At 41.9% G+C, this 24153-nt stretch overlaps 1 protein-coding gene across 2 annotated transcripts in view; it reads right to left on the bottom strand.

Annotated features, from left to right (window-relative positions):
* LOC144520990 (tetraspanin-18B-like) overlaps positions 1-24153 on the bottom strand; it is a 43134-nt gene that overhangs the window by 6522 nt on the left and 12459 nt on the right. Inside the window, exons 2-6 of one of the 2 annotated variants that reach the window (XM_078255147.1) lie at positions 20834-20922; positions 4613-4702; positions 2392-2586; positions 1022-1096; positions 51-149 (exon numbers count right to left, since the gene is read on the bottom strand). In XM_078255147.1, the coding sequence (XP_078111273.1) occupies positions 51-149; positions 1022-1096; positions 2392-2586; positions 4613-4702; positions 20834-20836 (462 nt within the window). In that variant the 5' untranslated portion in view covers positions 20837-20922. The remainder of the gene's footprint in view (positions 1-50; positions 150-1021; positions 1097-2391; positions 2587-4612; positions 4703-20833; positions 20923-24153) is intronic. The other variant, XM_078255157.1, reaches the window with a different exon arrangement.

Here is a 24153-nt window from a genome sequence, read left to right as displayed (position 1 = left end):
AAGGACGAAGGCAAAAGAAAGGAGTGGTAATCATAAAATGGCTGCTTCACCGTGGTCATGATGGCGTTCCATGTGGATGTGAAGACGTCGGTGTTGTTGTGTCCTTGGTAGTGACGCTTCAGCTCCCTGCTGAAATACTCTCTGGTTAACTGGACAGAGACACGGACACAGTTCAGTAAACAAGTAACCAGGTATCCATCCAACTCAAGCTCAAACTATATTTTCTGTAACCATGAAGCTGCGACGGTTTTGCATGTCGTAAATTATGTAATCTGCTCATGTTCGTGAGGGTTTGTGCAGATGTCCACGTGCAGCTCAAAATGTATGACCACACGTACAGGACATGTTGACTGCACCTGAGCGAACACGTCTGTGTACACTGATGCCAATGTACAGTAGCATAAACAGAAGTGTGTGTGTGGCAGCTGTCCACATCTGTGAGAGTATGAGGGGGAAACATTCAGTATGTTTACATGCACAGCAATATTCCACTATTATTCCGAATATGACAATATTCAGAATTCGATACAGGTCATGTAAACAGCATATTCCTGTTGGATATCCCGAATAAGGCCTTTTTCCGAATATAGCATTTTCCGATTAAGACGTGGGATATTCCAGTATTATTTGGGTTTTAGAGGCATTGTTTGGACATGTATACAGCACATTCAGAATATGAGTCTCAATCAGGGTTTTCACCGCAGGCTTATGGTCAGGTCTGTGCGTTGCTATGGTTGCTGTAAACAAACCAACCAGCCAACAGTTTGCAAGGCTGCAGACCCGATAAGAAGGAGGAACACAGCTACTTTTAAACGTTATCAAAAACTTGGATATCAACAGGTTTTTGGATTTTTGCACACATCGCTACGTCAACCTTTTTGGGAAGCAGGTTGAAGGAATGAAAGAGGGACGCTGTGTTCACACGGTCCGTCCAACAAGTTCGCCGCCGCTGGTAAACTTAGAAAAAAATCCTGTTTTGCACGGCTACATGTAAACGGGTATAAACAGAGACTGTACTCACATGTTCCCTGAAGAGGAACGCCAGGATGGCAGCTGCCAGCTCGGCCAGGAAGATGAAGAGGATGAGCATGAAGAACTGAAACCAGTAAAGACAAAAAGTCACAAGTATTAAACACGGAACTAATTGAATAATACTCTAATAACAAAAATACTATGCACAGCCTTTCCGAACAAACGCTTCATTATGACTCTAAACATATCAGAGTCATGGTTATATTTTAAGAGATTTTTTAATTTAAACACTGATAAGTCATAATCTCATACTTGTCTTGCAGATGTGCAGCATTACATTCCTCTAGATGGCGCACTTGTATTGTTTCACTCTGCTCTTACATAACGGAGAAGCAGCATTTAATGGAGGATGAAGAGTGACTCTAACTCAGTTTCCTTGTTGTTGCAGTTGCACTACTGCATCACACATACATATAAAGTGTTTATTAAATGAAATGACACACAAGGATAGCGTCTTTAACAGTACTTCACAGCGTCTACTAGGCCCATTTCTACCAGATGTCTTTATTTATTTAAAATATAACAACATATGATGTGTGTGTGAGGGATATTGTATTTATTTTCAATATGGACTCTTGAGACACTGGATTTGAGCTAAAAGAGATGAAAAATAAATGCGATGCTCTTGCTGTGTGTGGACTTCTCAGACCTAAAGAGTGAGTCAATACTAAACCTAAACCAAACAAATCAACCTTAAAAGCACCCAAAACATTTGTTCTTTAACAAGCTGATGTTTCTCTGTGATGAGGCATTTGTTCTGCATGTTTCAGTCATTTTATCCACAAATACAGAGTTATTGTTACTGCGTTGTGTCTACGCCGTAGGTACGTATGTAGGTACACGTAGCTAGGGACCCTACGCCGTAGCCTGACGTGCACCTCTCAAAAAAAGTAGACTGCAACAACTGTGATTGGTCCGCTTGGCTGTGGCTTGGTAGCACTAGAACTACAGAAGTGTCCTCAGATCCCAAAATAGCTGCAAAGCCAACATCGGGGGAGTTGCATCTAAATCAAATCCAACATTTACACTCCTATAATCGATTCAGCAGATTTAATTGAAATCAATTAGTTTGTATCTGGTTTCACTTGTTATTTAGATGCTACAGATACATGCTACATAAAGCTGTTTAGTGTCACTACGTGATGGGCATGCGTGAAAACTGCTGAGTGGAGTTTCCCGTTTGTCGCTTTCTGCAGACAATGTGTCTGTTGTGGAAGAAATACTTCGAATTTAACTTCAGTAAAAGTAGTAATGCTACAGTACAGTCCTTAAGTACATTACTTGAGTAAACTTCCTATTTAGTTACTTTCCACCCCCGTAAGGTGTGAATGCAGGTATGGAAGGCAGATGAAGACTCACAAAGAGCAGGAGACACTTGTTCTCCCGGATGGCTCCGCAGCAGCCCAGGAAGCCCAGCAGGAACAGCATGCTGCCCATGGCCAGGATGACGTAGACGCCGGTGAACAGGAGCGGGTTGGCCGCCACGATGTCCCTGAAGCCCATCGGGTCCACCAGCACCCAAACGCCGACACCCAGCAGGAAGGAGCCACCCAGCTGGGAGAGGAAGGGTTCATTATTCAGGCAGGAGGGTATCTACTTCAGATGTTAACTGGGCCGAGGGTTCAGATTCTCCACCCAGCTGAGGAATCACTGCTTCCGTTTTGCTGCTTTGTGTTGACCCGATTATTTCCCCTGTTCTGATTTTAATGTTTGTTTTATTGTTGTATATACTTCTGGCTGAGAGACAACGGTTGTCCCTGTAAAAAATATATCAAGTCAAAGTTGAAGCAAGAGGTCGGTCTGTAAACTGTGATGGATGTTTAGAATGTTTTTCCCCGCCAAGTAAGTTCGATTAACTTGCTGGTTTGTTCACAAAAGGTGTGATCGTCTGTAGCTCGAGTTTGTTGTCCCGTTTTAGCTTCATGTTGCTGCGTTCACAGAAACTAAGCGGTGACTTTAGTGAGTTGTTATAAATAAGTGAAGCCAAAACATCTGGATCACCCCTGATGGCTGGCTGCAGTATAGGTCATAAACCCCCCCTCAATGTTAGCGGGCGGGACATGGGCCAAACTAAAAAGTACACGTCAAATAAATTTCCCCCAAAGATGGTTTCTGTCATTTGAGGTAGTTCTGATCACGCTGGTGTTTGTTCAAGTGTTTATTTTCCTGATCAGTTTGGTTTTTATTAGTTATTTGATGCTATAAAAAACGGGCTGAAACGTCATGATTGATGGCTGGGTTTGACTCGCGCTTGGTCGAGCGGGTGATTGGGCGGGACTTTGATACCTCGGCTCCACCGCCCGATCACTACTGCGCAGACTCGGGCTCAAAAATTACAAGATGGCTGGCCCCCGTATCTAAGAGATTTTAGCTTCACTTTTGTACAGCGGGATGAAGTGGAGAAACACTGTCCATCATTTTTACAATCTATGCTACTGACATGGCTACGTAAATGTAACCCCTGTTGTTGTAATAAACTGTAGTTTTCTTTAAATGTAAACTCCAAAGCTCCATCAACTGTAAAGAATCAAAGTTATGCAACCTTGACATCTTGTCAGAAAACTGTTAAAAGACCATGAATGTGTCCGTGAAGTGAGGAGCTCAAATCTGGAGTGATGTGATAGAAGTTTAAAAACCAGGTTTGTGTGCATTGTAGATTTCAGAGATCTTATAATTCATATTTTTGGCGGTTGAGGCCACATCCACACGTACCAAAACAATCTTTTTTCCCCCCGTCTTCCATCGTTTCAAGGTTTGCGTCCAAATGGATCCATTTGTAAATGATTCAATGCGCTACTTCATATTCCAGTCCTATAGGTGGCGCTGTTTCTGCTACAGAAATTCACCAAAAATGGAGAAGAAGAGGCGGAGCATGCATATAAAGCTTGCGAGCTGTATACAAACAGACAGTAGAAGAAGAAACCAAACACAAGAATATATATATATATATATATATATATATATATATATATATATATATATATATATATATATATATATATATATCTATCTATCTATCTATATCTATCTTCTCCAACAGAAACAAAAGCATGTAGTCCGCCATTGTTGTTGTTATGAGACGTCGTCGCGGGATAAGAGGTCGAGGGATAGAGGTCGAGGTGTGTGGCGACGACATCTTCGATACGCAAGTATGCGGCTTCACCGTCCAAACAAAGACGAAATTTTTTCACCCTGGGACCAGGTTTCAAAAAAGTGCGTCTTCAGGCAGTGCGTTTACAGGATTCGTTTGGACGATCGGCCAAAACGATGCAAAACGTGCGTTTACACCAAAAAGCGTTTCCGTGTGGATGGCCCCTGAATGTTATATGACCCTCTTTTGAGTCATGTTCTGCAGTAGCACTGTTTTACAGCACAAAGAAAGAAAGATGCAACAGGGTCCTTCATGTTTGATCCTGTTATGTTACATCTGGAAACAACGTGAAAAAGACGCTGCATTTTATATCATTTTCCCGAGATAAAGCCATATTGAGAAACAAATCAAAGTCATTAGGATTTCGCAGGAATGTTATCTGATTTTAGTCAGATGTTAAACCACAGACAAAAAGAGCAGAGAACTCACAAAGATGAAGAAGTTGAAGATGAACATGAGGTACTTCATACAGCTGAGGCAGTCCCCCTCCATGGCTGAGCCTCGAGCTGAAACCTCCCCCTGCAAACACACACACACACACACACACACACACACACACACACACACACACACACACACACACACACACACACACACGTAAAAAGTATATAAATTAGATTACAATCAATGAATAAACTGCAAGATGCATGAATGTTACTTTATCATTGTTAAACAAATAAACTGTACAGGAAGCTGCACCAGTTGCACTTTGTTGCAAATGAAAAGCATATAAGCAGCGTATGTATGTAAGTATGCAGCGGTGGATTGACTTTGACGTATATGCCTGTATTGTCGTCAGGGTCATATTAAAAGGAGCTTAACTGTGGGATTTAAATAACAGTAATAATAATACAAAAAAAAAGAAAGATTAAAGCTGCTACAATCAATATTCAGTTGATTGTTTTGGTTTTACAGCCCACAGCTTTACTGTTTTGGTTCACTCTCATCAGCTTTGTTTCAGACACAGTTAGAGAGTAGAGACTAGCTGGTGAACATAGAGGAGCATTTAGCAGCCAAAGAGACAGATGTTTCCCTCAGGAGTTGGTAGAGACCAAAAACCGAGCTAAAAGAGAGAGAATATTGGACTTACATTCATCAGGTGGACACAAACACAAAGGGCCAAATTTTAACAATCTAAGTGCACGGTGTGAGGTGCCTGGCGCAGGTGTGTTTAGGGTGTGTACAAATCCCCTTTTGCTAGTTTAACGGCGGAAAAAAGGGTCCGTGAGCCAGGCGTATGGTTCAAAAGGGTTGTACTTAGTGTCTTCATTAATCATAGGTGTGTTTTGGGCGTAACATGCAATAAACCAAGTGTCATCTCCCATTCCCTTTAAAAGCCAGGCACGGTTGGACCATTGCTATTATGATGGAGGATTTGCTAAGCAGGTAGGAGAGATTTTCAGGAGGAGAAACTGATCTGCTCGTGCGTGAAGTAAAAGTGCACGAGCAGATCATATATGGCACCAGCACTATGCCACCAAAACTCCACGAGGTGTAGCAGGCGTTGAAATAACAATGAAATGCTGCGTTATTGACTTCAGAGAGAAGAAACTGATCTGCTCGTGCGTGAAGTGAAAGCGGCAGTAACCATAATAACGTGTAATATAAAATATATACATATACACAATAATACTATTTCACATTGTAATATTTTTATTTTTAATCTTCTGCATGTTTGTGCGCTGCTGCGCGTCCCTGTGTGTGTAACAAGCATAGTGTGCACGTGCTGTGCATAAGCCTAGGCGCTAATGCTAATGCTAATTTACTACTGTGCTGTTAAAATAACAATGAAATGCTGCGTTATTGACTTTAGACCAGGTTTTTGTTGGTCAATGGCGCGATCACTTCCCGCTGCCTCAAGATAGCAACACGCCCAGAATGCACCTGAACACACCTCCCTGTAAGACCAGCACGCCCATGGGTGCACAGATGGGCGCAGGTGCATTTGCTATTTAAACGACGCGGGCGCTGGACGGGAAACTGACAACTGCGTCGGTCCTAAACTAGCAAAGACACTTGCGTCGGGCTTGGTGCTCTGCTGGGTGAAAGACAGGACCCCAAGACTCCTAATGAATCATCATGTTGCTCTGTAACTGCTGGATGTGGAAATAACAAACGTGCTAAATTCAACATATTAACTAAGGGTGTACGATTCAGAACATGTCATAATGCAAATCCGATTTTTAGGCTCACGATTCGATTCATTATCGATTTTCGATTCAAAAACGATTCACAGTATGTAAATGTAGTTACTTTTCCCATGTATACATCCCTTAATACATTCATGTGGATTTTTCATTTAGTTTATTCAGTATCTTTTATTGTCCATATTATTCATGTGGATTTGTTTATTTGTTATTTTAACATCCTGTTATGATGTATGTGGATGTTGTGTGTGATGTCTGTAAGCTACTGGGACCTTGAATTTCACCTTGGGGATCAATAAAGAATCTATCTATCTATTTATTAACAGTAGACATACAATTAAAAAAAAATATATATATATATTTCTTTTTAAAATATGAATCGATTTTGAATCGCGATTCGAATACAAATCGATTTTTTTGCACACCCCTAATATTAACAGATTATATGGCGATAATATGTCATTTTGTTTTAACTGCTTGTTGTGCTGCCCCCAAGTGAGCAAAAAAAACAACAACATATCCATGCAGGTTTAAATTACATAAATTGATTTATAAAATAATAAAAGAAATTAGAGTAACATCAGTGTCAGTGTAGATCACTACATCAGAACATTCCTGAAAACCAGAGGATTCATTTCAGAATACTTCTGATAATTGATTAATCGTTTAAGTCACCTTTTAAGCAAAGATTTGTTGGTACTGGCTTCTTACATTTGAGTATTTTCTGCTTTTTATCTGTTTCATATCGTTGTAAACTTAATATCTTTGGGTTTTGGACTGTTGGTGACACAAAATGAGCAATCTGAATATGTTACTTTGAGCTCTGGGAAATTGTGATTATTTTTTTTTTTTTAACAATTTTCTGACAATTTAAAGACAAAATTATTTAGCAATGAATCCAGAAAATAGTCCGCAGAATAACTGAAAATGAAAATAATAATTAGCTGCCGCTCTACCAATATCTAAATCCAAAATGTTGATGCTTTTTGAGTTAATTTTGCAGGATTCAATAATATAGTCCTTATAACTTTAAAGGTTTTTTAGAATTCAGAAAATTGTCTTGCAGCATAAACAAATAAAGTAAAAATCAAATAGTGTAACTTGCTGCTGAAGACTAGCAATACATTCGGTGTCTCATCTGCAGTCGATATGAGCAAACACGAGAAGCAGGACAGAGAAAAGCACGGTGACACATCGTCAGTCACAGTTTTTGTCAGTTCTGGGGACGTGACACTGACAGCCTGTCCCTGCGGGATCGTTTTACACATGGAGGGACATTGGCTGTTGCCGAGGAGGACATGTTGGTGTAAGTGGGGCCTTCAGTGGGGGTGTGAAGAGGACCAACTGTGCACTTATGGTCCCTGATGGTGTTTACCAGTTAAAAGTAACACTCTGCCAGCTGTCACATCTGAGGGGATGGCAAGCAGTTTTAGTTTAATAACAGCAAATTAAATCACGACGAAAGAGCACGACTACCGTGAGACATCTAACTTATTTTGTTCCAATTTAGGCTTTTTAAATGATCACGTTAAACCATCAAAAATACTGTTTTTGATGAAGGAGCCTGGCGGCTTTGAAGAGAGCAGAGAGAACGGCTTCAGTTCCCCGTCGTAAAGGGCTGAAAATATTCTAAATACAGCGTACACTTAAAGCCATCCATGCTTCTTGTGTTCAGCGTGGTCGGGGCGCTGCGGACGGCGCGCATGGTCCCCGCGGACCGTTTGGTCTTTCATACTGATGACGGTCAGCGCGGCTGAAAGAGCGGACTTCTTCTCTCCTTTCTGTAATCCTGCTGACAGACAGACTAACAAACCGAACTGAACTGAACTCCTTGGTGTCGGTAAAATAAACGTAGCCTAAAATAAACTGCAGGAAAAGAAATGTAACATTCAGGTTGGACGGTGAGACTTGTGAGCTAGATGGAGTCATTTCTTGACGGTTTTCAGGTCTCTCAGATTAAAACTAACAGCTGTGTTCTGGTTCTCCCTGTTAACAGCGTTGACACAACAGTTAACACCAGTAATTCCTGCTTATTTCCCGTCTCGCTCTTTGTCTCCCTGTGGCAAGGTCTCAGCTGTGTAAATGTGTGTATACTGCTAATTTGACTGCTCTGCGTGAAGCTTTTACTTTAATGGAGTAAAAAGACGGGTGCCCTGCTCTCACTGCAATTAAACAGGTTTTGTGACTGCCAGTGCACTCTGGGTAATTGCCGCCTCTTTGGGTGAGGTCAGGGTTAATAAAATTAGGGCATGTGTGGTGTGTTGGGAATTTGTCTGCACACGCACTCAGCATTATTAGCACATCTTTGCAAATCACTCATGTCAGCACAATTACACAGATAGATCTGTGATTATGACATGACAAAGAAAGACAGCGTTGCAGGAAAAGAAAACAAGAAGACATGAAGAGCTGTCACCAAAAAACAACAACAAGCATTGTAGCGATGCCAGAGAGAAAACATGATTACAGTCCCATTTACTGCAATCACAAAACATGATCACAAAGACGAAGGCTGAAACAGACGTCCTGGTTAAACCAACAGGAGTCATCAATGCAAAAAAACAAAACAAACAGCTGGCACAATTACAAGTAATCATGTTGTGTAATCCTTCATAATTAAATTACTACAATTGTAATTAGGTGATTACATTTGAAACAGCTGTTAGAGAAGGAAAAACTGTTCAAAATTCACACCAGCTGCAGTCTGAATCACAAAAACCTTTTTTTTACAGTAACCTTTTCCAAGACTGAAAACACGCACGAAGTGTGAAGAAGGGTGTAATTATCGTCTCGCCATCATCAAGGATCATCATCATCTCCTGGCAATTACTTAAGCCACTTCATTTAAAGTCGTCACCCATGAGAGAGACGTGTTCTTAAAAAGGGTTGGAAAAAAAAGGAAAGAAATGTTCATTAAGTCACTGTTGACTGACTGACTCATGTAAACTGTGTCTTTTATTTCTCTTTATTACATTAAATGCAACGCTCATATTGAAATTACGATATTGTGGATTCAAATTGACATTTTGGGAACAAACCACGATGATCATGAACACATACTACACGCAGGGCCAGCCCTAGACTTTTGGGGGCTGTAAGAAGGATTTGCTGTGCTGCACTGGTCCCAACAGCGGTATTACAACTTCCCTGTCTGTCACTTGATGACTTCTCTGTCCCAAAAAAACATTTTCCCGTAGACTTGAATGGATAAAGAGACGTCTGTAAATCAGAGGATACATCTTTTTGAGCTTCAAAACCCCTGCAAAATGACTTGTTTCACTGTCAGAATTTGATCCATTCGGTCCGATAACATTTGGAAAGTCTAGAAGAGCCGCGCGATTAAATTATTTAATCCCCGTTCAAGTTAGCGAAGAGTTAAGCTGGAAGTAGCCGGCCTGGCTGGCGGAGATCTTCAGTGTGCATGCTCTACGGGCCGAACAGTGCAGAAGCAGCGCTGATCATCAGGGTAATTTTATAATCGGCAGTTGAACTCGTTTGGCTTTATTTGCCACTGATTAGTCTATATCAACAACGTTCCACTTCAGGGATTGCTCCGGTGCCACCGAAGATTCCGCCAGATGCATGTCTTTTCAGCCGATGTCCGTTTCCTTCCGCTTTCTTTGTGTTGGAATTTTAAACTCGGATTGATTTATGATTTATTTATCTGTCCAATCTGAGTTTTCTGTTGCACGACTAAAACAACTTTTGAACGTACACGTTCCACCAAAACAAGTTCCTTCCCGAGACTATTTTGCAGAGGCACCGTGGCTCCGTACAGTGCTTAGCGCCGCCCAAGACGATTGCGATTGGTTTAAAGAAATGCCAATAAACCAGAGCACGTTTTTCTGCTATCCCAGAATGCTGTGTGGACTAGCCAGACCCTCCTCCTCAACACAGAGGAAGGTCTGGCAAAGCGAGACTAGCCACTGAGCAACTCCTATAGAAATGAATGGGGCTCTGCCTCGAACGCTGTATCCAGGTCTTATTTTACATTCAGGGTCTTCAAAGATGTTGCTGCTGGAAAGTGCAAGTTTCATTTCGTGCACACAGATATGAACTAATATGAATGCATGTTCACACGTGACGTGGTTATCTTTTCCGAGCTGCAGTTTATAAACACCGTAGTCGGTTCGGGTTTATCAAACAAAATAAATAGGCTAGTTGTTCAATCTCAGTTTTGTCAGGCACAAAAGTCACAGAATACAGCCCTGGAAGTGGCTGCAAGAAAGACACACACAGACCACAAAAGATGCTCTGCAAGCTAGCTCATCAACCTAACATTACGGTTATTTACTGACATTAAACTGGGAGAGGAAAGAACACAAGTTTACCTGATTGCTGTTCCCGCAATTTACTCTCACACCAAAAAGATTCTCTTTTCGGTGGTGGGTAAATGCTTTTCACCCTGGGCCACCTGAGTACCTTTTGTTCAGGCTGAACAATCAAAAGTATGTTTCTATCTTAAGGGTGCTTTCTGTTTCAGACTCTTTCTGTACCTTGAACACAAAGACACTCACAAATCCACAGCGACACAGAGTAGTGCTAAGGTTCCTTTTAGCAGCTGTGGCTCCTTTCAAAAATAGGTCTGGGGGCAGCTGGGTAATTTCACACAGCCAGACAGAGAATGGCCACAAATAATTCCCTCTCCCCTGTGCGGTCAGGGAGAATCGCTCCGGTTGGATTCAATAATCCTGCAGCAGCTTCCTGTGGGCCAACACCGGAGATCATTCAGGTGTTGAGTTTGATCAGCTCACACTGGGACGGCCTGAACATGCAGCAGATGTATGTATGTATTAGCATCTGATGTGCGTCTGTGTGGGTTTGTCTGCCCGAGTGTGCACCCGTGTGATGTTGTGTGTCCTGTCATCAAACTAGGGCTGGGCAATATGGACCAAAACAATGGTACGATTGTGGTGGAATTTCCAGAAACACCATGTTGTGGTAAGATGAAACAAAAGGGGCCTGAGGCACTTTAGATTACATCCCAGAGAGAGGGGAAAAGTTCTCTAGTGTTGCTTTAACTAGGTTTTAGGTGAGCATCTTTTGTGTGGCACCATCAATATCTTGGCATAACAAAACTCGACAGCTTGAGCGAGAGATCCATGCATCTGGGGGAGACAGAAACCTCAGAGTTGGGGACGATAACACATCATGGTTAAACTGTACCGTCTGCCTAAATCTCTTCTCAACCCAGAGCAGTTTTATTTCCTCCTATCCCAGAATGTATCTGTGGTGTAGCCAGACCTTACTCCACAGCGCTGTGGAAATGTGAGACTAGCCGGAGAGCAACTACTAAAGTTACACCACTTTGTACTGCACAAACAAAACACAAATATCTACAAATCATTAAAGGTGCACTATGAGTTCCTGCATGGTCACTTCTGCTGACGTTCCAAGTAAATTCCAAACAAAACAGAGCAAGTTCGCCCCTCCCCCCATGTTTCCGTAACTGTCATGACTAATGGCGTTTTTCCATTACATGGTACCTGCTCGACTCGGCCGCGGTGCCCCGTCCTCCTTTTGCCATTGCAGATTTAGTACCGCCTCATGCGTGAGGAAACTGCCGTGACCTAAAGCGACACACGCATAGAACGTTGAAGGTGTGTTGTTGTTGCCACAGCCAGAAGACACATTTAGTTTCAAAAGAAGCTGGAGGCAGCAAAAAAAACAAAAAAAACACTGCCGGCTAAACTATTTAAAAACGGCGGGTTTGTTCACTACACCCCCGTCTGTCTCTAGCAATGATGACGCAGTGATTAGTGACGATTCTCTCCGACCAATCAGTGGTCTGCAGGTTTTTACGTCACCTTTTGGTATCGCCTCAGCTTGCTTGGAACCTCGACGGAGGTGATACTAAAAAAAGTACCCGTTGGCAGGTACCAGGAACTTTTTTTCATAATGGAAAACCAAAAAAGGTGAGTAGAGTCGAGGCGAGTTGAGCAGGTACCATGTAATGGAAAAACGCCATAACTGACTAACTGTCACTAACCCCCACCCCTCCCCCAACCATCTTGTCGGTGATTGGCTGGAGTGGTTGGTTGTATTTTGGTGCCTATCCTGTGCCTCTAGTGTTTGTTTGACGTTTACGACCCCTGTGTTGTCTCCTGAGACCAGGCTTTTTCACGGTGTGTTCAGGGGGCAGGCAGCTAGCGGATCAAGGAGAGAGGCCTACGATTTGAGACAAAATGAAATCGCGCTGAAACCATGCAGGAACTCATAGTGCACCTTTAAAAGGCTTTTCTTCCAATGGTCTGCTCCCACCAAAGTAATGCTAACAAGTTACAAATGATTCAGTGAAATATTTCCTTTAACTTTCCATTTAAAGATATTCATTTTGCTGATGTGAAATATTTCACTTCAGTTTTACTACCACAGTGACACTAATTGCCTGCGACACCTTTATTATGATTTATAATACAACCACTAGCCCACAGTGTTGAGGACCGCCCAGTCAGCATATTGCAGCAGTGAAACTGGATCCCAGTGTGAATCCCCCGGCTTCCCACAGCCAGACTATGTAACTGTTTCTGCAGAGATTACCCACCAGCGACAGGACGCTCCAGTCCAATAAATCACAGTGTGAGCGGCTGAAAGGAAGTGCAGCGTCTACAGAAGTGTGTTTCCTCAGCGAACCTGACTGGCTTCATCCATCAGAGCTGAGCAGCAGTGAACGAGGACAGAAGGATAAACCCAGCGGATTATCTTTCTGCATCCTTACATCAGTAATGAGAGTGGAGGAAGACTGGTATTGATGATGTTGGTAGATCTCAGGTAAATTGGTGTGGCTGCTGCTTTTCTGTAAGGGTCCTGATATTCTGAAGATATCCGAGTTTCATCCATTTGTTCAAATACTTTGCCACCACGGACTGTGAAGAAGTATCAATATCCATCTGATAATCCTTTTATATTATTCATATGTTTGTTTTTTATACATCATATAAGTCTTTTAAACTATATGTAATGAGCTTTTATTTGCTGTACATAAGACAAGAATGTAACGTACTATTATCTGATGTACACGTACTTGTATTTTTATATTGTTTTCACCCTAGGATGCCTATTAACAACAGGTGAAGGGACTGCCGATGAAAACTAGCTTTTAAAGCTATAGTGCGTAGTTTCTGTCGCCCCCATGAGGAATTCTAAATAATGACAACAAAACTGTCGGCGCGTCGCAACATGATATCATGCCTTCGCGTAAACATACACGTCACTTTCCTAAAGCCAAGTGGCGTGTTATCTTTACGCATTTTGAGCCATCCGCGTGTATGTCTACGCTGTATACAGCGGACAGCAGTCTGCAACGTCACAGCATAAACATACACGCCACGTGGCGTGTTATTGCGAGGCTACGGTTGGGTTTAGGAAACGTCACACGCGGGACACGATCCCCGCTCTCGTGGGTGAAAGTCCTGTGTTTTCCGTGATCACGCACCTCCCCCAACCCCAACCGTTTATGTCTGAAACCACGTTCATTCATTCATTCAACCTTTATCCTCGAGAGATCATCGAGGCCCTCATTTATGTCATCGAGTCAGATTAGAAAGACAAAAACAGAACAACACAGAAAGTACAATCAAAAGAAATATACAAAGACAATAAAACATTCAGAATTGGAAAATTATTTGATAAATAAGTTAGGATAATAAGGATGCACAAGAAAATACAATTATGTAAAGCACAAGTAGAAGTTTGCAGGTTCAGAACCAGATTTCTAAATTGTCCAAGAAGCCCAATTGAGTTGATTTTAAGAAAGTGCTGTAATTTGTTCCAGGAGTTGGGTGCACTAAAACTAAAAGCACTTTTTCCAAGTTCAGACCGAGCTCGTGGAACATGAAGTAAAAGCCCGACCGCAGAGCGAGTCTGATAATGTCCCTCTGAGTAACAGAGAAGTTCTGTAAGGGAAGATGGCAGTTTTCCAATAAGAGCCTTATAGATAAAGAGATACCAGTGAGTATCACGTTTTTTATGGAGAGAAGATCACCCAACACTTTCCTATTAAATACAATTGTGTACAAAAATATCAATGTCTTGGCGAGGAAACTCTTTCAAATAGATATTTTTAATCTCAAAGAGTCTTATTCCTGGTTGAAAAAAAGGTTAAATGAAAAAAAGTAACTGCATGAAGGGGCCAGTAATCTGGCTTGGACCCAAGTGCAGAAATGCGAGGAGGGAGCAGCAGTTAGAAATAAAATAATTTAATGATAACACAAAGAGAACTTACAAAACATGCAAGCTGGTAATGTCCAAATAAAAGAAAAACCAAGGAACACGGAAGGAACGGGGAAATCAAAGAACACGAAAATATAGCTTACACTGGAAGGAACTCACACACAAGACTCACGACGGATGACATTTAACACATTAGCACAGAGACTAAATACACAATAATAATAATAATAATAATAATAATAATTAATGTGGCCCGGGAAAGGGAAGTTTGGGGTCCCCTGCTGGAGCTGCTACCCCCGCGACCCGACCCCGGATAAGCGGATGAAGATGGATGGATGGATGGACTAAATACACAAGTAAACGAGGGTGAAACAAGGGACAGGTGACACAAGGGCTGGGGAACAGGTGAAAGACATCCGGGCGGGGCAGACAATCTCAAAGGCGGGAAAACCAAAAGACAGGAAGTAAATCAAGACATAACATGGGAGAAACAGGGAGACTACAAAATAAAAGAAACAATGCATGAAACAAACACAAGGACACGGTAGGGTTTTCAACAGTTAATTATTACCACTCCCCACTCTCTCTGTCCTTGCTGAAAGCTAGCTGGTATGAAAACCAGTCACGTTGACAGCTTTCTCCCTTTAAGGGACCGCCACCGTGCCTCATAACCATAAATATAGCCGGGCAGGGGAGACATCAAATGATTTTCCTTCACACACTTTGATTTTGTAAAGGCTCGGAGATGCATACCAAATAAAAGCAGGTGGATGAAGAATACATAAAGGTTGGAGGTGGTGTAAGCCTCTTCGGAGGGTCTGTAGGGACTGAAGTTCCTGCTCTGAATGCTAAACAGATGTGGAAGTACAGAAGTGGAGAAGCAAGAAGAAATGAAGCGCTCCAGGGGTCACCAGCAATTCCAGGAAATTAACCAAATCATCGACTACTTTAACAAGGCTCTCCACTTTGGGTCAACAAAGTCTCACTTCTTTCCTCGTTAAGTGCAGCGTAGAAGATACGGTCATTCTCCACACTCCGCATTGGAAACCTGAAGAGAACCGAGGACTATCATACTGCTGCTTTAAATATGCATCGTGAAAAACGACAACAATTTATTATCATTTCTGCATTTCTCTGCAGGAAATAAACTGACTCTCCTCAACATTATAAACTATAGTGAGCTTTTGTGCTGGATTTTAGCCTTTGCTGAACGATGTAGTTACGTAAAAAGATTTTGTCTAAGGGCAGTGGTGTTAAATCCTTTATGTAAATCCTTAACAGAGGTATTTCCATCTGGACACAAAGGGGCGGACCAACAGACCGACTTTGAGCCATGCAAAAAATGGCAAAAAATGCTAACTGCCTGAGAAAATCATTGTGTAGATTAGGTGCACTTAAAAACATCGATGTTCTGCAATATTTCACCTTAATGAGAGAAAAGGCTTTTAGGATAAGGACTACTTCCTCCTGGGACTAATAGTATCTCAGGGAGTAGCTTGTATCTTCAAAAAGTCTCAAAAACAGGTGTTGGAAAAGGATGAGGTCTTCTTATAATCAGTCTCATTTTATATTTAAACCAATATGGCATTCACCTGGTTAAGGTTTTGACCTCTTTCAGCACCAGGAGCTGTCCACTGTCTGGCCTGTGTTAAAAGTCGAGGCCCTGTATCTGTCTGTAGCCAAGTTATTAATTATTTAGTCTATATCCACGACGTTCCACTCCCGGGATTGCTCCGGTGCCGCCGGAAATTCCGCCAGATGTCCCTCTTTTTGGACGGATGTCCGTTTCCTTCCTCTTTCTTTGTGTTGGCGTTCTAACCTCCGGTGGGTTTCTGAGGACTATGGTTAACTGCTCCTCAGATCTCTGCAGGGTAAATCCAGACAGCTAGCTAGACTATCTGTCCAATCTGAGTTTTCTGTTGCACAACTAAAACTACTTTTGAACGTACACGTGTTCCACCAAAACAAGTTCCTTCCTTTTGTAGCGGCACCGTTGATCTGTCTGACGCTTAGCACCACCCAAGACGATTCTGATTGGTTTAATGTCAATAAACCAGAGCACGTTTTTCTCCCATCCCAGAATGCTGTGTGAACTAGCCAGACCCTCCTAACAGTGCTGTGGAGGAAGGTCTGGCATTGCTAGACTATTGATTATGATATCGGGATTTACGGTAATTTTCACTGGGAATTGCAGCCTAATACTTATTTTGTCACATCTGCAGCAGAGTTTTGTGAAATACCACAAAGGCTGTAACCTACAAAATGTAGTACACCTTACAAATATGACACAATGAGGTGAAAATCCACATTTTATTTAGAGGCTATATTATGTTTTGTATGAATCAAATGTAATGTGATCACAAATTCTTGGTAGTTTGTGTAAAAAACATATCTGTTGGCTGATTTGTTATAAAATGCCTGAAGTTGAGTCACGCAAATGTTTTGTGATAAAGTGAACAAGACGTACTTCTCCAAGTTGAATTGAGGTGAAAGTGATGTAATGGTGTGTGCTGACTGTGCACATGCGGACAAGTTGTATCTTAAAATTCATTTAATTATTCAACACATACCAAAAATACAACTTGATTCACTATTGAAAACATGTCATGTTTTAGTGAGCGCTGCGGGTTCTGCTGTTCCAGTCTGTCAGTTCAGAGCTGTTATTGATGTTGACATAAGGAAGAGGAAGACGTCATCCTCTCCTCTCTGACGGCTGCTTTAAAGTCATAATAACAACTTTCATTTATTTTCTCCTTCTTTAATAACGAGAAGTCTAAATGGCCACAGTCAAAATCTTCAGCAGCAGTGGGGGAAAGTACATTTAAGATTATACATATTTTATTTTGTTATATATGTATGCAGGTTTTACATTTTAATCTACACTTGTATATACTTTTTTCATTCCTCTAAATATATATATATATATATATATATATTTATTAGGGGTGGGGGAAAAATCGATACAGCATAGTATCGCGATATTTTCCGTGGCAATACTGTATCGATACACAGACGCCAAGTATCGATCTATTATTATGTATGTGTTGGTCAGTTTGTTTGCTTGACGATCCCATTTTGCAGCAATACAAATTGAAGTGAGATGAACAAACAGAGACATTTATCTTTTTAGATAAAACAGATGTTGATAAAGTTTCCTTTTGGGGACAGAGTCAGTTGGAAAAAAGGTCATAAATCGCAATATATCGCAGAATATTGCAATATGTTTAAAATCGCAAAAATATTGTATCAAGACATGAGTATCGTGATGATATTGTATCGTGAGGCTGATTCCCACCCTAATATATATATATATATATATATATATATATATATATATATATATATATATATATATATATATATATATATAGGAGTTTGTGGAACAGCTGACTGTTTCCTGAGTCCCTCAATCTCTTTTCTTTCTCTCTTTCTTTGTGAAATGAAGCTGCCTTCAAGTGCGGTCGGAAATGTTGAGATCGTCAAATGATCTGACAAAAAAAGAATAATCGTGAAATGGTCTACTTGTGCTACATTGGAGGGTCACACAAATGGGCCATTTAAGTGACACTCAATGACACTGGATCGCTTTTTGTGGTGTGAACGTGCCCTAATGCTTGTGTGCGCGCATAACTATGTGGGCATGACCACATGTGTGTGCTGCATGTGTCACCAGCTGGTTTAGTCCACGCAGTAGTACACACAGTGAGAAGATGATACTTTCCAGACTGCAACAGTCAATCATACTGCTCTTTTAGTAAAACTGCATAAATAAACTCTAATGTGTTTCTATTGAAGTGGATGGAGCTGCTGAACATCAAAAGACTTCTAACAGCGTAAATAAGTTAGTTTTAATTGGACTACATTTGATCAGTCTGACCTCTGTGGGGGTTTACATTCATTTCTCTGTCTGTCTGCAGCGAGTAAACCAGAACAAAGTTGTTGTACAGTGTACCGCAATAGACAAAAAGAAGCCCTCTGGCATGTGAAGTCTAACACTAATGTCCTGCAAACTGGGTGTCTGGTGTGACATTTCCCAGACATTTTCTTAATTGTATACACAGAAAATGGAACTATGCACACAATTCTTAAAACTTGAAGCTCATTTATCAACAAGACCCCAGAGCTAGGGCTGCACAATAATGAAAATGTTATCAAAATCACAATATGGACTAGTGCAGGGGTCTTAAACATCTTTTAGGCCAGGGACCCCTAAGCTGAAAGAGAGACCGAGTAGGGACCCCCTACCGCATATATTGTATACAACTGAGTTGCGTATTAAACTGGGCAGAATGGATGAAAGAGATGGATATTATTTATGCATCGTGTTAATGGTTAAACATATATCTGGAAGGCACAGTGACTCGGTTTCTTGGGTCCAGACTGCTGAACTCTCAGCAAACTTCCATTATTTTTACTCAAATAGAAATTCTAAAGCAACCAGGACTGAAATCTTCACACATATGCACGGATCGCCACTTTAAGGGCCCTATTTTAACGATCTAAGCGTACGGCGTGAAACGCCTGGCGCAGGTGTGTTTAGGGTGTGTACGAATCCACTTTTGCTAGTTTGACGGTGGAAAAAAGGGTCCGTGTGCCAGGCGCATCGTTCAAAAAGGTTGTACTTAGTGTCTTCATTAATCAGAGGTGTGTTTTGGGCGTAACATACAATAAACCAATCAGAGTGTCATCTCCCATTCCCTTTAAAAGCCAGGCGCGGTTGGACCTTGGCAAATTGCTATTATGATGGAGGATTTGCTAAGCAGGAAGGAGAGATTTTCAGGAGAAGAAACTGATCTGTTCATGCGTGAAGTGAAAGTGCGCGAGCAGATCATATCATAATATTATTTCACATTGTAATATTTTTATTTGGAATCTTCTGCATGTGTGTGTGCTGCTGTGCGTCCCTGTGTGTGTAACAAGCATAGTGTGCGCACGCTGTGCACGAGCCTAGGTGCATTTTACTAATGCTCTGTTAAAATAACAATGAAATGCTGCGTTATTGACTTTAGACCATGTTTTTGTTGGTCAATGGCGCGATCACTTCCCGCTGCCTCAAGATAGCCATATGTCCAGAATGTACCTGAACACACCTCCCTGTAAGACCAGCACGCCCATGGGCGCAAAGATGGGCACAGGTGCATTTGGTATTTAAACGACGCGGGCGCTGGATGGGAAATTGACAACTGCGTCGGTCTTAAACTAGCAAAGACACTTGTGTCGGGCTTCGTGCTGCGCTGGGTGAAAGATAGGACTGAAAATTACATTATAGATCTGAATATTTCTTTAATCATCGTGAACACTTGTGAAGTTAACTGCTCCTGAACAACTACAGTTTCTTTGTCGACAGAAAACGATGTCAGTGCGAGGATACTTCAATCGCTACTGATTGATTAGTTCAAAACAGACCAAAACTTTCACCAAGACACCAGCTGATATGAAACTAAATGATAATTCAGTCTGATAAGGAATTCAAGAAATCAATAATTTTGCCTCCATGCCCCAGGGTTCAGGAGTTATTGGTGAAAACAGATAAAGAAATGTCTACAACGGTCTACCAAAGTTCACTGAAATCCCAAAGTTCTCCCCAAAAGCCCGAGCTCTTGAGCCTCCTACACATGATCGGCGGTAAAACGGCGAGGTAGACAGCGTAGGAGCATAGACACTTTAGGTTGCTTTCACACCTACCTCGTTTGGTACGTTTAAAAAGGTACCCTGGAGCGTTTGGTCGGACAGTCTGGTTCGTTTGGGCTGGTGTGAAAGCTCATCCCAACTCTGGTGCGGATCAAACAAACAAACTCTGGTCCGCTTGAAAACGGGGGTCTCGGTTCGCTTCCAAGTGAACTAGAGTTTGCGATCTAACCCAAATACAGGAAGTGAACCAAAACCAGAGCATTTACTAGCCTGCAATTTCAACCTAGTACACAATTTACAGAATTATAATATATGAGTCCAGGTTCGAAGATAGCAGTTGTCTTCATCAGAAAACAAAGGCACAGCCAGTGCAGAGCGGTCATATGTACGCAGCTTTAGGTAAAGATTAAAAAAACTCAGAAACAAAGCTGAACCACAATGAAATGAAGAGTGAAAGGGAGACTGTCCTCCCCCAAAAACAGCCAAATATAAGTAATTTATTCAAGCAGCAATTGCGAAGAAGATCTACGTTAATATTGGTGGCGCCCTCTAGTGGGCACCTATAGGGTGCGCTAATTTATTAAAATGCACCCATTGGTCGTATTAGAGGGTAGGAATAAACGACCTGTATCGTCGTATGGTTTGGAGGACTTGTTGGTGAAAGGACAATGTGACGGAATAGCAAGAGAAAGCATCGTACCATATGTACCTGTGTAATGGCTCTTGGGTTCAAATGTAGCTGGGAGAATGGGAGTCTTTGACCTTTGACCTCAGACTGCTTTACATCAGCTGCAGAGAAGAGAAAACAGAGAGGAGTTAGGGTGGTTGTGTTGTACAGAGTAAACACGCTCATAAAGAAATCAAAAGGTATAAACATCACTCGCATTAAGGCTACGTTTATATTGCTACGTTTTGAAAACTAATATATTTTGCAACGTTCCCCCTCTCATTCCCCCTGCTCTGGCGTTTCTCCCCCTCATTCCCCCTGCTCTGGCGTTTCCCTCTCATTCCCCCTGCTCTGGCATTTCCCACTCATTCCCTCTGCTCTGGCGTTTCTCCCTCTCATTCCCCCTGCTCTGGCGTTTCCCACTCATTCCCTCTGCTCTGGCGTTTCTCCCTCTCATTCCCCCTGCTCTGGCGTTTCCCACTCATTCCCCCTGCTCTGGCGTTTCCTCCTCTCATTCCCCCTGCTCTGGAGTTTCCCACTCATTCCCCCTGCTCTGGCGTTTCTCCCTCTCATTCCCCCTGCTCTGGCGTTTCCTCCTCTCATTCCACCTGCTCTGGCATTTCCTCCTCTCATTCCCCCTGCTCTGGCGTTTCTCCCTCTCATTCCCCCTGCTCTGGGGCTTCCCTCTCATTCCCCCTGCTCTGGCGTTTCCCCCTCTCAGTTTCCGAGCCCCAAACCAGAAACATTTGGAAACACTTCTGACCCGTTTTGGTTTGGAATCTGTGGGATTGTGTTGCAGTCTCAGCGTCCGCACGTTGGCGTCACACCGACGCCAATGTTTCTCCTCCTGATTGGGTCTTATCAGTCACGACGTCTCGTTCTCTGAGACTAAAGCTACTAATATTACCATGGCAACTACCAGCAGCAGGCGGAGTCTACACGCTGCCTCCTGTTTATGCCCAGTATACCAGAATGTTGATGAGATAATCAGTCAAAATTTTGCTTAAAAACCAAAACGTAGCAATGTAAATGTAGCCTACAGCTCTAAATAATTTCTATTTAGAGTTTAATTGTGCTTGATAGGACTTGATGGACAGTAGCTTAAGGACGGTACATAAATAAATTATTCAATTAAGGAAATGATGGAATAGTCACTTGATGGATTGAGTGAGCGGTAAATGTTTTTGGATTTTGAAGACGTTTTCTGTTACAGGGTTGTTTGGTTGCACATTAAGAAACACTTTGATAAGGGTTATTTTTGTAATTAAAGATGTAAAGGTATGGAGATTTCAAAATCGTAGGGACCTGAAAAGCATTTTGCTTCCTCCTACTCCCTTTGGGACAAGAATATTTATCTAAAAGTATTTATTTATTTGGCTTATTTTTGCTTTTTACTTTTTCATAGTTAACTACTTTTCTGTCTTGTATTGAGACACCTTTTGTCTCGGACTCAGTTACCACATATAAAACAACTGATGTGTAATATTTTGTGTCTGGTTTTTATTCTTTTACTAATTATTAAAAAATGATAAAGATTCCCTCTCCACTACAGTACATTGAATATAACGATATATTTTGTATTTTGTATATATATGCAGCACGAGGCTGGCGAGGTGAGGCTGAGTCTGTGTTGTTTTTCAGACAACGGCAGCTACAGTCTGGTGTTACAATCCTCTCAGGTGAAATACAGACACACTTTTACACCGTTTAGCTGTCAGCATTTTAACCGTGTTTACTCCATTGACATATATATATATATATATATAAGGTTTACTCCAGCTGCTAGCTAACGGTAGGCTAACGTTACCTGCTGTCGAGTGTAGTGTTAACTATCTAGCGTCCCGTGTGGCGATGTTTCAGTTCCCTCTAACGTCCGTTTTCGGAGCATCAGAGAGAAGTGCAGGCATTTAAGTGGCACCTAAATAAGGCACCGAAATCCGTGTTGCTATTCGGTCCGGTAGATAACGGTCGTTAAGGCACCGGTGCCGTATTAGCGCCGGGTCTCGGACCCCCCCCAAATAAAAACTCTTCGGATCTACACAATTCACGTGGATGACATTTTTCCCATTCAAAACGGCGATTTTCGCCGAAAAGCAACTAGTTTGCAGGTATGAAAGATGATAGTAACCGCGCCCCCCTTCCCTGTCTATTTCGCAAAAACAAATCGATATTTTTACTTTGCATCGATGACCGTTGATCATTGAATCGATATGTCGGTACACCCCTGGCTAAGATGTGACACTACAGCTGCAAAGATGAATCGATTAGTCGTCAACTTTTAAATTAAAAGTGCTGGGTGATGGCACTTCTTGTTGACGATCGAAGTATTGTCAAACAAAACGAGGCTAGCTCGCCCCTCCCTCCTTCTCATCCCGTCCCCTCCCCCCCCTTCCGTGCTTCCTGAAACAGTCACGAACGCGCATTGTGGAAGTAGCCTACGAGCTAACGCTGCCACGGTGATGGCTCAACCAAATCCTTCTTGTTTGTTATTGGCTGGAACGCTGGAAGACTGTTTGTTATGTTTGGTGGTGCAGGTTGGCCAGTTTGTTTTTGTTGCCGTTTGTGGAGCCTGGGCTGTCTACAGAGACCGCGTTTTTTTTACAGTGTGTTCAGGGGACAGGCAGCTAGCAGATAGTCAGGAGATGTTTGCTGTATGTGACAAAAAATGTTGTAGCCTAAAAAACGCATGACATCGCTTAGAGCACCTTTAATCACCAACTATTTTGATAAGCGATTATTAATTTTTTATGGAGAAAAAAAAGTACATCTTCTCTGACTCCAGCTTGTTAAATGTGAATGTGTTCTAGTTTCTTCTCTCCTCTGTGACAGTAAACTGAATATCTTTGAATTGTGGGCAAAACGAGACATTTAAGGACATCATCTTGGGCTTTTTGGGAAACACTGATCCACATTTTTCACAATTTTAGAGAACCAACGAGTAATCCATTTATCGAGAAAAGAATCGACAGATTGCATCCCTGTGTGACACAGTCGAGGAGATGCAGTATGTGGCCCGCGCCTCGTTTATCACACAAGTCTGACACGTATTATTTTGTTTTAAGCCATGATTCATACGTTTTCAAAGCTCTCCCTCTAGACAAAAGCACAGATGAGTTCACACTGTGACCCTTGTACTCTACCTAATGTCTAGCTGTTTCTATAGCAACCACCACATGTGGGCAGGAGTGAAATGATGATGGATGCTGCTGCTGCGCTGGTACTGTACGCTACCTACAGTCCATCAGGCCGTGGGAAACGCTGAAGAAAAGGAAAAATCACTTCAGTAATGGGAGTGATTCATCATGTGTGTTTGTGCTGCATGATTCACGTTTTTTTTTTTTTTTTTCTTTTTT

This window comes from Sander vitreus, chromosome 1 (assembly GCF_031162955.1).
Source record: "Sander vitreus isolate 19-12246 chromosome 1, sanVit1, whole genome shotgun sequence".
Taxonomy (NCBI): Eukaryota; Metazoa; Chordata; class Actinopteri; order Perciformes; family Percidae; genus Sander; species Sander vitreus.
Note: the sequence above shows the minus strand (reverse complement) of the source record. Positions and strands in the feature narration are given on the sequence as shown.